The following is a 14,722-nucleotide window of genomic DNA, read 5'->3' as shown; positions in this document are numbered from 1 at the left end:
CCTTATTAGTGATCATTAAAAATAAACTTGCTTAGAAGGTGATTCCTATATGCAAAGCCCATCATTCCTATTTGCTTTGTGACTATTAATGTTTTTTTTAATGCTTATACATTAGTGCAAGGAATAGTGTTAGCATAATTCTAGTGTAAAATAAAACCAGCTGTATCCATTATAAGTCCATTACTGCCAGGAACTGTAAATATGTTTATGCCTGATAGCCTTTTGACTCAATAATATCCTGCTATCTCTGTTGGGCAGGCAAGTTTTTAAACCAAGAAAAGACAGGTTATGATTTTTATAACCAAACTGTGTTTCTTTTTGAAGTATGTTATCTAAATTCAATTTTTAAGGCGGTCATTAAAAAAATCTGCCTGTGATTTTAAAGGAGAACAATTGAAATGTCATCTTCAAAGTGGTGGCAAGAAGGTACAATGTGCACTAAGAACAAGTTATTCCTCCCAGATACACACATACGCAGACAAACCCTGCCATATCATACCATACAAACAATTTTAATTGTGTAGTTACAGTCAATAACCACTCCTAGTCAGAACATTTCTGCATAAAGAAAATTGTGATACACTTATAAAAACAGCCAGCTGTAACAAAATAACTGGTGTTTTCATAGCAATAAACTCATAAAAAAGAAATACACCTTTATACAGAAAATTTATACAGCTGTAGCTTTAAAATTGATTGTAAACCAAAGGAAGACACATTGCAAACATCAATTATTTTCACATTAATTGCATAAGTTTCTAAGGTGATCTATTAGTTTTATTTACCTAAGCTTATTTGCATGATAGTAAAAATTGCATACAACAATAAGAGTGAAGCTTATAGTATGAATTGCTTGGATAACATAGAGCACTTTTTATAGGCAACTGTGTAAAGCACATTTTCTCTATTTAAAACTTTTAAGACACTTTGTTTTACTGCCCATCAAAATACATTTATAAATAGAAAAAAAATCAGTATGATAACAAGAGAAGCAATATTACATTTAACGGAAACTTCCAAAAAATTAATTACAACATGATGCTGCAGGATCTACAAATAAATAATGAGGACTAAATTGTGTTTCACATTTTCCTTTTCATTTTTTTTAAAACCATGTAACAATGAGAATGGAAAAAAAAATACAGTGATCTTTATTTCCAAAAGAAAACAAATCTGAATTACGGCAGTGCCATATAATACAAGGCATTTGTTGGCATATGTTATCTTTAAACTGCATTCCACAGTCTATAGTTCTTTTGTAACATACAATAGAACAAGAGTAACAAACTCTTTTTTATTTTATTTTTTTAAATAAATGTGAGTTTCCAAAGATCAAGTGTGGAGTGCTACAGTAATAATTAAAAAACAAGAACAAAACAGAAACGAAAAACAGTAAATCACAAAAGTTGTAATGCTTGTCTGAAGGCTCCAGAATCAAAATCACTGGTATCATGCTTATTGGGTACACTCGCAGTGTATCCAGTGAACACAAATTAATATCAAACAATCCTCAATGCCTCAACTGTTGCTGTGAAGCAGTTTGTAAAACAGAGTAAAACATCTAGTGCAGTCTGCATTATCCTTTTTTTCAACTTTTGTGCAAGTTTTGGAAGATTCATTGGCCAAACAATGAATAATAAAGGTTTTTGACAAAACGCAAGATGGAATTTTCATTTCATTAGTAAATACCAGTGGCACTGTTGAAACAAAATAATACTTTTAGATCAGTCTTTCAATTCAGCATTTATCTCTGTGTTCCCTTCTACCGATAACTCGTCTTCTAGTTTAACTGAAAAAAGTGTGTTTGCATTTTTGTCTTGGATGCTGTCTTCTAAATCCTTGAGCAACTCTTCTTCCTTGTACTCTGCAACATCCACCTCCAAACCAGAATTGTCCTTCAGCTTCCCATGGTGCTTGAGATAATATCGCTGGTTCTGAAAGAACTTGATAATGGTGTACTTGGGCAGGTCAAGCTGAGCAGAGAGAGTCTGGATTGCTTCTTCATCTGGATACAGGCCTACGTCTTGTATGAAACTCTGTAGGATCCCTAGGGCTTCAACAGAAATCTTTGTTCGTGGTCGGGGTTTCTGACGATTTTCATCCTCAGATTCAGCTGGTGATGCCACTGTCGGTTGCCTTGGGGGTAGCCTGGGACCTGGTTGCTGTTGCTGCTGCTGCTGTTGTTGTTGTTGCTGTTGCTGTTGTTGCTGCTGCTGCTGCAAGACAAAGCATAGCATTTTTTTTGTACATGTATTCTTGCTCATAATTTGTGTTACCGAGAAAATCCAGGGTTGGGGGGGGGAAATTGCAAAGCTATGAACAAAGGCTTAGTGAGTTTAAAGAATAAAAAAGAGAAAAAAAAAAAAGAAAAAAAAAAGGCCCATTATTGCTGAACCAGAATTAAAATATGAGTTAGTAACTCTCTGCGCACCTCCCATGCATCTGTAATGTCTGTGAGCAGAGACCAGGGATGAAGGGTCTGTAAGACATGGACGGAGAGGAGGAAGGAAAACTCTGGCTTTGTCTGACTGAAAGCACTGATGACGTGACATTGGTGGGGTTTAGCTGACAAATTTTAATGAACATGCTCCATGAGTCAAGTGCAGACAAGGCAAAATGCTAAGTAGGTGACATAGTATAGGATTAACTTCACCAGCTTAGCCAGAACTGTAGCAAGGGCAAAGTGAGAAAATGCCAGATGAGGGCAAACGCACAGGAGCTCTGCCAGCAGCAGCAGCTGCTGCCCAAAAACAAGGGCTGCAAATCTAGCAACAGCTAAACTAAGGGACTAGGGGAATCTGGGTGAAGAAGTGCATTTTAGCTTAAGTGAGGAAACATCCCACTGCTGATCCGACCTTAGCATGCACTGAAGTCTCATCAAGCTTGCAAATGTTACGTTAGCTGAAAGCACCCAACATCACGCTGTCAAACCCAGCCTCGGCAAGGACAAAGAAGGTAGGAAATCTGTATTTCTCCTTTCAGCTCTGACCCCTCTTGCCTGTGGTCTCAGAGAGGGTCTGTCTTGCCTGTGTTCAAGTACCCCAATGTATAAACAGGGAATAAACATATTTACCTGGTTCTGTGTTTGTGCTGGGGATTATTTAGTTAATATTTATAAAGCACTATGATGCAAAGCTCTAGATAAGTTGCACTATTATTATTAGAAGGGAATATGCTGCATTCCAAAAACTGAGGCAATAAAAATGAGCCAGTATGCACATCAGAAGAATAAGATAAAGCAAATCATGATGTAAATAATTAACAAGAGCTTAAAATGAAGTTTTGCAAGCATGGATTCAGAAACCTTCTTAAAAGGTGAGGCACTGAGCCCCAGGGATATAAATGTTTTTCTCATCTACCACCGGAGTACAGTACACCATAAGATCATGTTTAAAATCAAAAGTAAATTTATCAGCTACTGTTTTTGTTGACAATTCTTTTGCTTCACAGCACAGGAAGCACTGGTTAGTAAGATATTTTGGATCAGCAAATTTCTTGTCATATGGTACAAACCACCAGCTATTATTAAAAAACAACAGCAGCAAAACAAGCAGTTGCTATCACTACATTTCATTTCCCTTTGCAAGTCTCCCCTCGACAATTTTTTGTGTGTTGGTAGTTGTTCCCAAGCTTCCAGTTGCAGCAGATCCTAAGAAGCACAAAACACTGTATGAACAGTACAATTCTGCCCACTTCGCAGTGCCACTTGTGGTTGTGGAGACTTTGCATAGGTCTCAACACCCGGTTTAGAAGCCACTGCTTTAAGTGATCTTCTTATTGTAAGATCTGACACAAATGCTAGTGGAATTAGGGCTCTTGCCTCATCCCTGTTCACATCCTTTCATGTTTTATGGTCTGTGAGCAGTCCCGTTCAAGGCTTCAATCCCAAAGAGATTCAAGACTACTCCCTGCACATTAAATTTTACAAGACTGGAGGCTTTGTACATACAGTTTGAAAACTTGTGTCTTAGCTACATATTTATGCATCTACAATTACCATGTAGAAGAGCAGAGACAAAACTCAGGCCAAATCTCCCAATCCTTACTCTCACAAGTCATATTAAGAGATTACAATGCAACTGCTTATGTGAATAATATTTGTGAGATCAAACACACAACTTTTATCAACAAGGCAAGAAAATCTAAGTAAGTACCACAATGGTTGAATGTTTATACTGTGCATAAGCTTCTCCTTTTATCCCCTTAAGAAGTGATTTTATTAAAAACAATGTACATTTTCAAACAAGTGCTGTTTTATTACTTAATATAGATCTTTCTCTCTCTTTTTGCTAAATCAAACAGCAAGTTTCCAGGCTTTCACAATTATTTTAGTACTTGATATCCTAAGGGATTGTCTTATTCAGTTTGCTTTATCTTTAATATACACTTGTGTCGTTTCTGGCTGTGAGATAACTCTATCCTTCCTAGCTTTGTAAATATTTTTCTGTATAGGTAGTACAAATGATACACTGGCTCTCAGCTGAGGTTGGGAAAGCACCGGGTAATACCTGCCCTTTAAGAGGGAGCAGTTAAAAGACTGACCTCAGGTCTTTCATGAGAAGGGATTAAAGAGTCCCCAGCTCAGAGAGACAACAGCTGACCTGGGCTACAATATTTAGCAAAACAGCCAGCCACGTTCCCGGCTCGTGGTGCGAGCAAAGGGTGAGCGCAGCCCCCGGAGGAGGGGGCACCGCCAGTGCTGCCCCAGAGTGCAGGGTGGCTGTTTCCGAGCCCCGTGGCGTGGGTTCTGCATCCCCTCCTCTCTGTCCCTTGTGCCAGCTCACCTGCGGAGCAGCACCCAGCCAAGGTCCAGTGGTCAGCAGGCCTGGTAAGAAAGCGCCTCTATGCTCTCCTTTCCCAAGGGTGGTGGGAGAGGGGCTCTGAAGGAAAAACAAACAAACATTGACTCACCCCAGCCTCGACTGGGGTTAAAGTGGGATGAGGAATCCCCTTCCCTTCACTCCTGCCCAGGGCCAGCCGCCGCTGTTGAGGGTTTAAGCTTAGCTTTTGCACAGCAGCGCAACGAGGTCCAGGCTTTACTGCTGGTCAGGTGTTTGACAACGGGTGCCAAACGCCTTTGGGTCCTGCCACTTGTCTTGCCAGGGACAACCAGCACGGGGGCTTTGCCCTGCCCGGCACACAGCTGCCGCTGCGCTGCAAAAAACCACCAAACCGAAACGAAAACCGTGGGTAGTCACACGTTCTCCTTTGAACTCTGGTGGCGGATGGCAGCGTGCTCTTATCTGCTACCAGGAGACCTGCATTTAGCCTGGCCGGGAGGAAAGAAACACTAATTTCCTTTGCTCCGTTTAAAGCTTTATTTACTTAGCGCTCTGCAGGATTGGCCAAGGTAAACTAACCTGAATCTGTTCTGCTGGCACATGGATAATGTGGGAAGGCCTGTCACCATGGTGATGAACTGCATTGCTTTCTTGTTCATAAATGGCATCACGTTCAGGCTGAGGAAGACTGAGGAACCTTCGGATCATGGAGAGATTCTCCCAGAGGGTCCTGTTCTCTGGTGAGGGATCTTCTTTCCAACGTAACAGCTCACAGAGCCACCCCTTGAAGATAACACCAGCAAAACATTAGTTTTTTTCCTCACTTCACAAGGGGCAAAATGATGGTGAAACATGTACTTTAGCGGTGCTGCATTCTCTCATGCTCTGCCGCGTTAGGAAAGGGCTTTCACTGCACAGGCTGGGCTCAAGGCAAAACACCAACACACCGAAGGCTGCTGAGTTGTTTCACAAACCCTTACCAACCATGAGCATTTTGGAAAGCACCTTCCCCTTGGTCCTGCACCACAGTGCTGCTGTTTGCTTAGAAAGAAACCGGTGGATGAAGACAGAATCCCTTCCATGATCCCCTCTGCAGGACAGGGGTTTCACTGATGCCAAGGTATTCTCTCTGCTGCCTCTTTTTTTTTATGCCAGGCTGCACCCACCTGAGAGCATCTACACTGTGTTTCAGGAGCTGTCAGATCATATGCTGAGCAATTCTTAAAATCCTGGTACTACTACTCAAAACAAGAAAGTACTTCAAATATCTACCTTGATTGTAGGGCTGCGTAATGTAAATCATAGCAGTAGAGGAGCTCCCTAATGTCCTTTCAAAAGACAGGAATCCTGCAGTCAAGTAATATTTTCTTCTTATCTGCTACAAGTAGTGGTGCCTCTGCAGGTGAACTTATTTCAAGTGATAGATGATTATCTCCTTCAGGATTTTTCTCATAAACCCAGAAAAAAACCCTGAACAAAACAGTCTCAGTTTTACGTACACTATTAGGGCATGGGGGGGGAACAAGATATGATCAGGCTTCTGATAAATGCTTTATACCGTTTCCACATCACAGGACAGCAAGTTGCCTAAGAGCTTACCTACTCTAATTCACACGTGGTTTTGAGATACGTACTACAAAGTCAGCTACAGAATCCCCTGGAAGAACTGCAGCGGTTGCTAATTTGCTGCTAAAAGAGACATACAAGTTAATCTTGAAAAGTTAAAAATTGTTTTCTCATGCCGCCTTAAAATTTAGTTGAGGATTTTTTCTTAATTACGCACTGATAGTTCTAAAATAAGAGTGCAAATGCTCTAGCTAGTACAGTGTGCATCAGCAGCAATTTTTTTGTATAATAAAATTTAGAAACAAAATATTACATGTATAAAACATGCACACTTCCTTTCTTTCAGCTTCAAGGATCTGTTTTCAAAACTAGGTCCATGCGATTTTATTTCTTAGTACTGTAGGAAAGATAATGTGACATTTTATTGAATCAACAAATAATATAAATGTGCAGAAGCTTTTAGATCCTTTTTATATATACTGGTAGTTGAAAAATGGTTTATCCAGACTAGTTTACTACTAGATACAATAGATACATAGATACAACGTAGATATGTATTTTCTTGAAGACATTCATATCTTCAGCTAGCAGTTAATAAATGCAGTGTAAAAATATTGCCATGATAGGAAGAAGTGAAAGTAAACAAATAATCTTAATTCATTCACATTGTATACAAAAATATTTAGTGAATTATAGATACAAATTTGAAGTATATTCTGTTTGGTGTAAGTGGAAAACTGAATAAATGTCACAGGAGAAAATGCCCCCAAGAAACATAAATAACCAAAATGACAAATGTTAGAAAGATGATGGTAGCAGAACTGAGAAAGCAAAAAAATGTAAATGGGGCAAAAATCTGCTGGGTCCCCATCAGGTATCCTAGGGAGGGAGGGGAAGCAGAAGGGGCCCCCTGCACCCCTGGGATGGACCCAGGGATGGGCCCCCCTGCAACCCATTCCCTAACCACACAGATGCTGGGTATTGCCACAGGGCTTGTAGATGCTGGGCTTAGCAAGCTGGGCCAAACACCTTCATATAGAGTACAGAACATACAGCCTGCCCCAGCTGGAATCATATGTCATGTTTTTAAAGCAGTGGCAAGGGTCTGTGAATTCTCCCTCCTCATCCTAAGGTGCCCTGGGACCCATTAGCAGGTTAGTGTATGAACTCTCCTTGATCACTAACCAAATCAACACGTTGCTCGTGGTACTCTGCCCACCTCGCTTCCATGGGGGTACAACGCCGGATTATGCTCAACAGCAGTATTAGTTTTCTGCAGCAAGTTAAATGATGGGCAATCAGAAAACATAGGTAGTTTGCTGGGGATGTAGGGGAGAAGGAGATGAAGAGACACAAATCTAGATATTTTTAATTGAAATGCAGTTCTAAAATTTTTAACTAAGAAAACCTACCAGAAACCAACACAAAACAACCAAACAAAAAGCCCAAACACCAACTCCAAAAACCCAATCACAAAGCCCTCCACAAAACCAAAACAAAATAAAAACCCCCAAACATAAAAAACAAACAAAAAAATCAAACCAAAACAAAACCAAGACAAAGAAAACCTCAACAAACAAACAAACAAACAAAAAACCCAACAAAACAAAAATCCAAACCAACCAAACAAAGCAGCCTGTCCTGAAGCATAAAAAGAGTCCTTTGGTTGTCTGGAGTCTGCACTGCTTCACATTGCAGTTGTTGGTCCTCTTTCTAGTGGTGGTGAACCAGAGAGCAGAACTGACTTTCACGGCAGTTTGGTAGAAGTAAAAAACAAACAAACAAACAAAAAAACCAACCAACCAACCAACTGACCCAAGAAAACTTGTCTTCTCCTATGACAGCTCTCTAAGGTGTACAGACAGACTGGAAAAGAAATTGCACCACACATTTAGAAGCTGCACATATTTTGTCTGGTGACCATGTGAACCACAGATTTTTTTTGGAAAAAAAAAAAAGTCCAGTAGTAAAAATAATTCCTAAACAATCACATTTTATGCCGATTAAACGTATTTCCCAACAACTAAGAAATTCCTTCTCCCGTTGCTGTGTTTCTATATTTAATAGGTCAGACCTTATTTTTATTAATTACTGACAACTAGCATTATATTCCCAGTATTTTTTTATCAATTTATTATTTTTGCACTCACTGAAATAGTATTTCTAATTCCTTATCTAAAAATGATTTGATGAATTGTAACCTGAAGCATGTCTGTGCTAGTCTTTCAGGGAAGCAGTGATTTTGAAATATTGAAATCAGATGCTTCTGACATGGTACACACAATAAGACTGGTATTCTACCTAAATGTCTCTTTTGCACTGGGTTCTTCACGTTTTTAAAAAAGTAGACATACTCTGATGTAAAACATATGATGGCAATGTGGAAACAACCAACTGAATTCTTCTAAAATTACAAGGATAGAGACAACGTTTTGGTCTTCATGGTTTATTTCTGGAAATATTTACAGAAATATTCTCAGAAATATTCTCAGGAGAGACAGTAAATGGTCAGTTACAGAGGCTATAGGGGTTTGCCTTATTAGGAGATCATAAACTTTATACCAATACGCTTCCTTTTGGTTCAAAGGAAACAAACAAAAACCTAATTATTTCATTTAGTTTCAGGTTCAGAATTCTGTATCTGACCTAAAGGTCATTCATAAAAGCCAACTAAATGAGAATGTATGAAACATTTTGTAAATATTAGGAAAAGTAATCATACAGGCTTTTCTAATGACAAATTTTAAGTTAGTTAAAATTTGTAAGTTTTGGTTCCTTTTGATCTAAAGAAGTAGGAACTGCTGGAGTTAATGCAGTTGAACTTCCAAGTGAACCTAACAAGGCTGATTTTTCTCCTCTTACACTCATTTAAGTCTAGAATGATTTCTGTCTAGTTCAAGCAATTTATGCTGAAGGAAGGCTTGGACCAGTGTTTTTTCATGTCTTTATAGTCTTACAGGAAGTGGAAAGGACCACAAAATAATAAGTAAATATTTATAACTCAGATTAGATCACATCTGGCTTATGCAGCATATATAGTGCATTGTTAAAAAAAACAACCTTAAAATAATTAAGCTGATTTATCTATGCAGCAAGGCAAACCCCCCAAAACTCTGCAGTGACATTGGGAACAACCTTCATTTTAAAACAGAGTAAATTTGCCAGGCAACATTACACTGAATATAAAGAGAGTACAAAGCAAAATATAAACATTAGCCACATGTAAATATGTTTGGAGAACTTTCAGGATGTTACTACTTTTCAAACTGACAAAGTTTAATTTGACACCTTCTGTTCTAAAACCTTTGTTTCTATTCAAAATCACGCCTTTAGCTGCTATCAATCACTATGCTCTCCCTATTACTTAAAATACTGGCATGGGCCCTGGATAAGCTGAAAATGCCATGCAGATGAATTCTGAGATAATATGTTCAAACCTGTTATATACAACACAAATCCTGTAAAGTTATGTATTGTAAACCTACATTTATTGGGAACTAAAAGTCTTAAATCCATCTGCTACGAAGAAAATACTGTTATGCACTTTCAAGTAACCAAGTACCATCTGCAAAGGTCTTGCTACAGTAAGCAAGAAAATGGTGAAAAAAAAAAAAAAGATGCTAAACCTAAGATATTTAAAATAAATAAGAGTCTTCTGCTTGGTTTTCTGATAGAGATTTAGTAAAGAAACATAAGACATTAGATGAAAAAAACCTGTGAAAGCCGAACTGCCAAACTATTGCAGAAAAAGCGCAAAGAGGATAACTGCCAAACATTAGACTCTGCAAGACCCATGAACATGCTTATTTTGAAGAAAGCATCTATGCATTTTATCCACATATCCAAATGCTATTTCATTCAGTCTGACCTGTGCGGTGTTTAAATCAAATCTTCTACTCTTTTACATGGACTTTCTAACAAACTATTCCTGCATTTCTTATTAAAAGAAAAAAAAAGATAATTGAAATCTGTGCTTAAGGTGTAAATACCAATCCTAACTAGATCAAAGAGGGCAGCACTACAATCATGAACGTTGGGCTTTCCAAATCAGCAATAAACACATCTAGTCTGGGAAGAAAGGGATTCAAGATGGAGCAACTGAACTGTTTGGTGAATTTGTTATTGTGATAATAATTTGTCAAATGATGAATATTTCTTACAGAATAAGTAACAAAGACGCCACCATTTTTTTAAAAGAGCTGTATTTTGAATTTAAGTAGGCAAAACATTTTAGAGTATCAATACCAAGATATGAACAATTTTTCTTTGGTATAGTATATCTAAGATTATTTTGTATCCTTCTCTGGGGCATATAGTATAATAAAAATATATGGTGTTAGAAATCAGTCTAAATAGGGAGGTATTTGATACAAACATTTTAGCAAAAAGTGTGAATTGCATTTGAGCATCTACTGTGAACAAAGACTAAGTACATAATCCATTAAACAGTACTTCTAGCTCAAAAATTTGAGTATTGTCAACTAAACTAAAGTAGGCATTTTGAATGAGCATGTTTTCAGCAACTTACTATAAAGCTAGCAATTTATCATTCAGCAAATAATTTTCTACTTTTAAAAGAATCAGTAAGTGTTACTTATGCTAATGAAGACTCTGTTTAATCTGCCCACAAACATGCTAATAGAGGGCATTTTTTTTATTTACAATGCTGAAGGCACTCCAGTTTATAAAACACAGATATGAAATTACACTTGGTAAAATGGGCTCTTAATTGTCTGAGCAACCCAAATCCTTCACCTTTAACACAAAAGCTTATAGACAAAACAAAGGAAAGAACTCATGAACTAAACTTTAAATATTGACTTTTTCCCTTTCAAAAGCCATCCAACTCGCTTTACAAATCTCATTTTTGTTCCAAACGGCTGCGTTCATCATAGGTATTTCCATTTCTTTTCAAAACAGAATCCACATATAAAAGAGACGAAAAAAAGGCTGACATCACCACTCCAGTATATGCACTAAGTCTTAGTCTTTAGTATTAAACTTGTAAGCTGCTCATTGTACAGAAAGGTTGCTTTTGGAAAAGTCATAATACTTTGAATGAGATACATAATGGTAGCAAAGGAGTACTGAAAGCATTTTAAATTATTTACTAGGTTAAAAGGGTGAAATGGTACTTTAAATACATCAAATTTCATCATCCGGGCCATTTTTTGGTGGCAAAGTGGTATTGATCTTTCCAAATGCTTAAAATTAACTATTTCCAGAAGGTCATTATTTGATTAAAGGCATTAAAGTTGAGGGCAAGAAACGATGCACTTTGTCTTCTTTCCCATTCAAATAATCATGTAATTTAATCAGAACTATCCCTTCATGTCCTGTAATAAAAATGTTTGTCTTAAGATATTGTTCTTTACCTAACATATTAACCTTTAAATGTTATGAAGTTCTTAAGAATAATCTCTGCTTAGAGAAGATTCTTCCATAATGCAATGAAAGGATCTCCAGCATTTAAATTGATAAGGCCAAATTTCCCCTACACATTGACTGGAAAACACATTAAACTCTTCAACTGAGATTTCTCACAGTGTTCAACAGGATTGAAAATTCAGGGAGTTCTGAAATCAGTAAGCTCATGCATATGGCATTGAGAAGCAAAATAAACAAATGTCACTTCAGCACAAACAAATACGACAAATAAGTAACAATTGACACTGCTTTAATTTATCTATGAAACGTGTTTTGTGTTATATTTGTCTTATCTGGCAAAATACAGTAGGGAGCACCCACCACAAGGTAAGAACAGAACATACAATTCAAAATCCATTTTCAGGCTGAGGTTACTTAAATCTGACTTCTTTCTGGGTGAAATACCTGTGGGTTCAGACATGGGAACAAGCCTAGATGATGAAAGCAGTCCTTTTTTCTTTAAATGTTCTTCTGGAATTTCCTGACTGCAGGAAAATTTATTTTGACTGCAGGTTTATCTTTCCTAAAATACATAAATTGTCCTGGTTATCTTCCATGCAAAGCTGAGTAGACCTAAATGCTTCACAAAAGAAATGAAATCTATTAAAAGAAGGGCCACTGTGTATTTTTACAAAATTTTACTATTACTATTACTACCTTACTATTTTATTTACACTAATCAGCCTTAAGTTTCAGGCTCTGCCTTTGAGCATTCCCCTAAATCAGAGAAAGTTTGAAACCTGAAGCTGTCCTTTATCTCCAGGTATTTCTGGTTTATCTATTTCACTGGCTTTCATTACTAGGGCATTGAAAAGGGAAGCCAGATGTGAATTTTAAGTAAATCTCTATCTGCCGTCATAATAGATGAGATTTAGCAAAACAAACAAACTGAAAAGCCCACAACCTCATAGGGCTTTTCAGAAGAAAGGTAAACTTCACTAGCAGAAAAAACTTCCTTTGAAGAATACTGAAACAGATTATGCCATTTCCTTAAATTTCTTATCCAACCCATTATTCAGCTGCACCATCTGTCTGGATGTTATCGCCACCTTTTCCCTGGGTTGTGGGGAAAAAAAAAAACATAAAATATGACCAAACAGCTAACAGTCATACTGACAGTATTTCAGTGCAATTTTTTTTGTGTGTGTGATATTGTAGGGGAAAAGGATTCTTAATGTCTCTCCTTCGCTCTGCTTTTTCTCCTCTCTAGCTGCAGCACTTAAAAATTAAACACATATTTCTATTCTTGTAAACATCCAAACAAATAAATAGGAAAATGAGACTTGCTAAAGCAACTTGTAAAATTCGGTGACACGCAGCAAACGAGGTACAAAACCAAAGCAGCCTGGAGAGCTGTGGTCCTGCTCCTGCACCCTCATCTGTCGTACGAAACCCGTCCCTCTATGCGGAGCCACAGTGAGCGGCTCGGAGCCAGCGCTGCTGAAAACTTGTTGAATTAAGGGCTGAGGATGCATCAAATCTGGTGGGTACATTCCCTGTGTATGAGTACTTAAGACGCACCACCAGCTCATGGAAAGAAAAATCCCATTACTCTAAAATGGACTGAAAACCTAAGTATCATTACTTTTTAGTTGTGTACAGAGAGAATTGAATAATCTAAATGAAGGGCTTCTCCGCAGCTTGGTTTCACTGCTCTCAGCCTCCTCCACCTTTCCTTTCCCGTGTTCACATGTATCTTTTTTACAGTATTGCCTTCAATTGCCTAGAAATTATAGATAGGCACAAACCCTAATCAAAAACATAATATGCATGCCTTTGAAAATCTTACATAAAATGCAACTACATTTGTATGTAAAAAGAAGGTAAAAAAGTAACACATGCAAAAAAACAGCGGGTGAAGCTTTATTCTGCCGCCTTCTACTCCAGATCCTTCCTCTTTCGCACACACAATTCAATTGGCATTGTAACCACGAGATACGTGTGACAAAAATTGACTTGATGATAAAAAAAACAAAACAACAACAACAACAACAACGAAAAAACAACTGTTAATTATTAAATAAGTCAGTCTCAGTCTGGTACATGAATTTTAAAGTCCGTACAGATGAAATGGGCCAGTGATTTTCACAGAGGGTGACTGGTAATATCTTTTACTTTTTATCTTTTTATTTTTTTATCTTTTTATCTTTTATCCCTTTATCTTTTATCTAAGTAGAGAGAATTACTGATTTCACTGCAATATTGATGCTTCCCTTGAAAGTAAATACAATTCTAAATCCAACCATGACCCTTAATAGCCCATATATATTTATACTTAAACATGCAATCAATTTTTGTATGGCAGCAGTTTAGTTAGAGTCTTTAATAGAAAGAGACTCGCAATTTTTAAAATCTTTTTTATGACTATCAATTTACAAGTGGACAGCAAATGCTTATTATTCCATTGCTTACAGAGATTTAACATTTGCTTTGGGGGAAAGACCCCCACTAAAAAGGCCATAGGGCCAAAATGTCACTTCCGTAATTACTTATATGTGTGTACATCACGTTGTTAGATTTATTTTTTTTAAAAGGATTATAATTTCCCAGAGGGACTCATTTAAATCCATGGCTTCTTGTCATCTGCTTTTTCTTTCCAGAATTCATTTTGGATCAGAGGAAGTTGTACCACACACTGAGGAATCACAGGCTCATAGATATTTGGACTTCACTGTAAATTCAGTTTGGCTGACAAGATGTTCCAACAAGAAAAATCATTCCAAAACATACATAGCTCAAATCCATTCTCAGGCATCCCTTCACATTTTTGTGACCTAAATGTTTCTATATAGATTTGAATTAAGATATTTAAATACTCTGAGAAAATTTCTTCTAACTTGTCTCTTGCAGTTCAGCTGGCTTCTGTGGCTCTCTGTTTCATAGTGAAGAACACTTAATGTTCTGATAATGCCAAGGCTGAGGGCAGTCTTACAGAAATTAAGAAGTCA

The 14,722-nt window shown here is 37.5% G+C and overlaps 1 protein-coding gene across 10 annotated transcripts in view; it reads right to left on the bottom strand.

Annotated features, from left to right (window-relative positions):
* Positions 1-489: 489 nt before the first annotated feature.
* The window catches only part of SATB1 (SATB homeobox 1), a 93,012-nt gene continuing 78,779 nt past the window's right edge, over positions 490-14,722 (bottom strand). For 7 of the 10 annotated variants that reach the window (XM_082045720.1, XM_082045716.1, XM_082045717.1 and 4 more), the window contains 3 exons: positions 5,361-5,564; positions 4,785-4,880; positions 490-2,216 (listed from right to left, as the gene is read on the bottom strand). In XM_082045720.1, the coding sequence (XP_081901846.1) occupies positions 1,725-2,216; positions 4,785-4,880; positions 5,361-5,564 (792 nt within the window). In that variant the 3' untranslated portion in view covers positions 490-1,724. The remainder of the gene's footprint in view (positions 2,217-4,784; positions 4,881-5,360; positions 5,565-14,722) is intronic. The other 3 variants (XM_082045721.1, XM_082045714.1, XM_082045722.1) reach the window with 3 other exon arrangements.

This window comes from Streptopelia decaocto (genome assembly GCF_964273445.1).
Source record: "Streptopelia decaocto genome assembly, chromosome: 2".
NCBI lineage: Eukaryota > Metazoa > Chordata > Aves > Columbiformes > Columbidae > Streptopelia > Streptopelia decaocto.
Note: the sequence above shows the minus strand (reverse complement) of the source record. Positions and strands in the feature narration are given on the sequence as shown.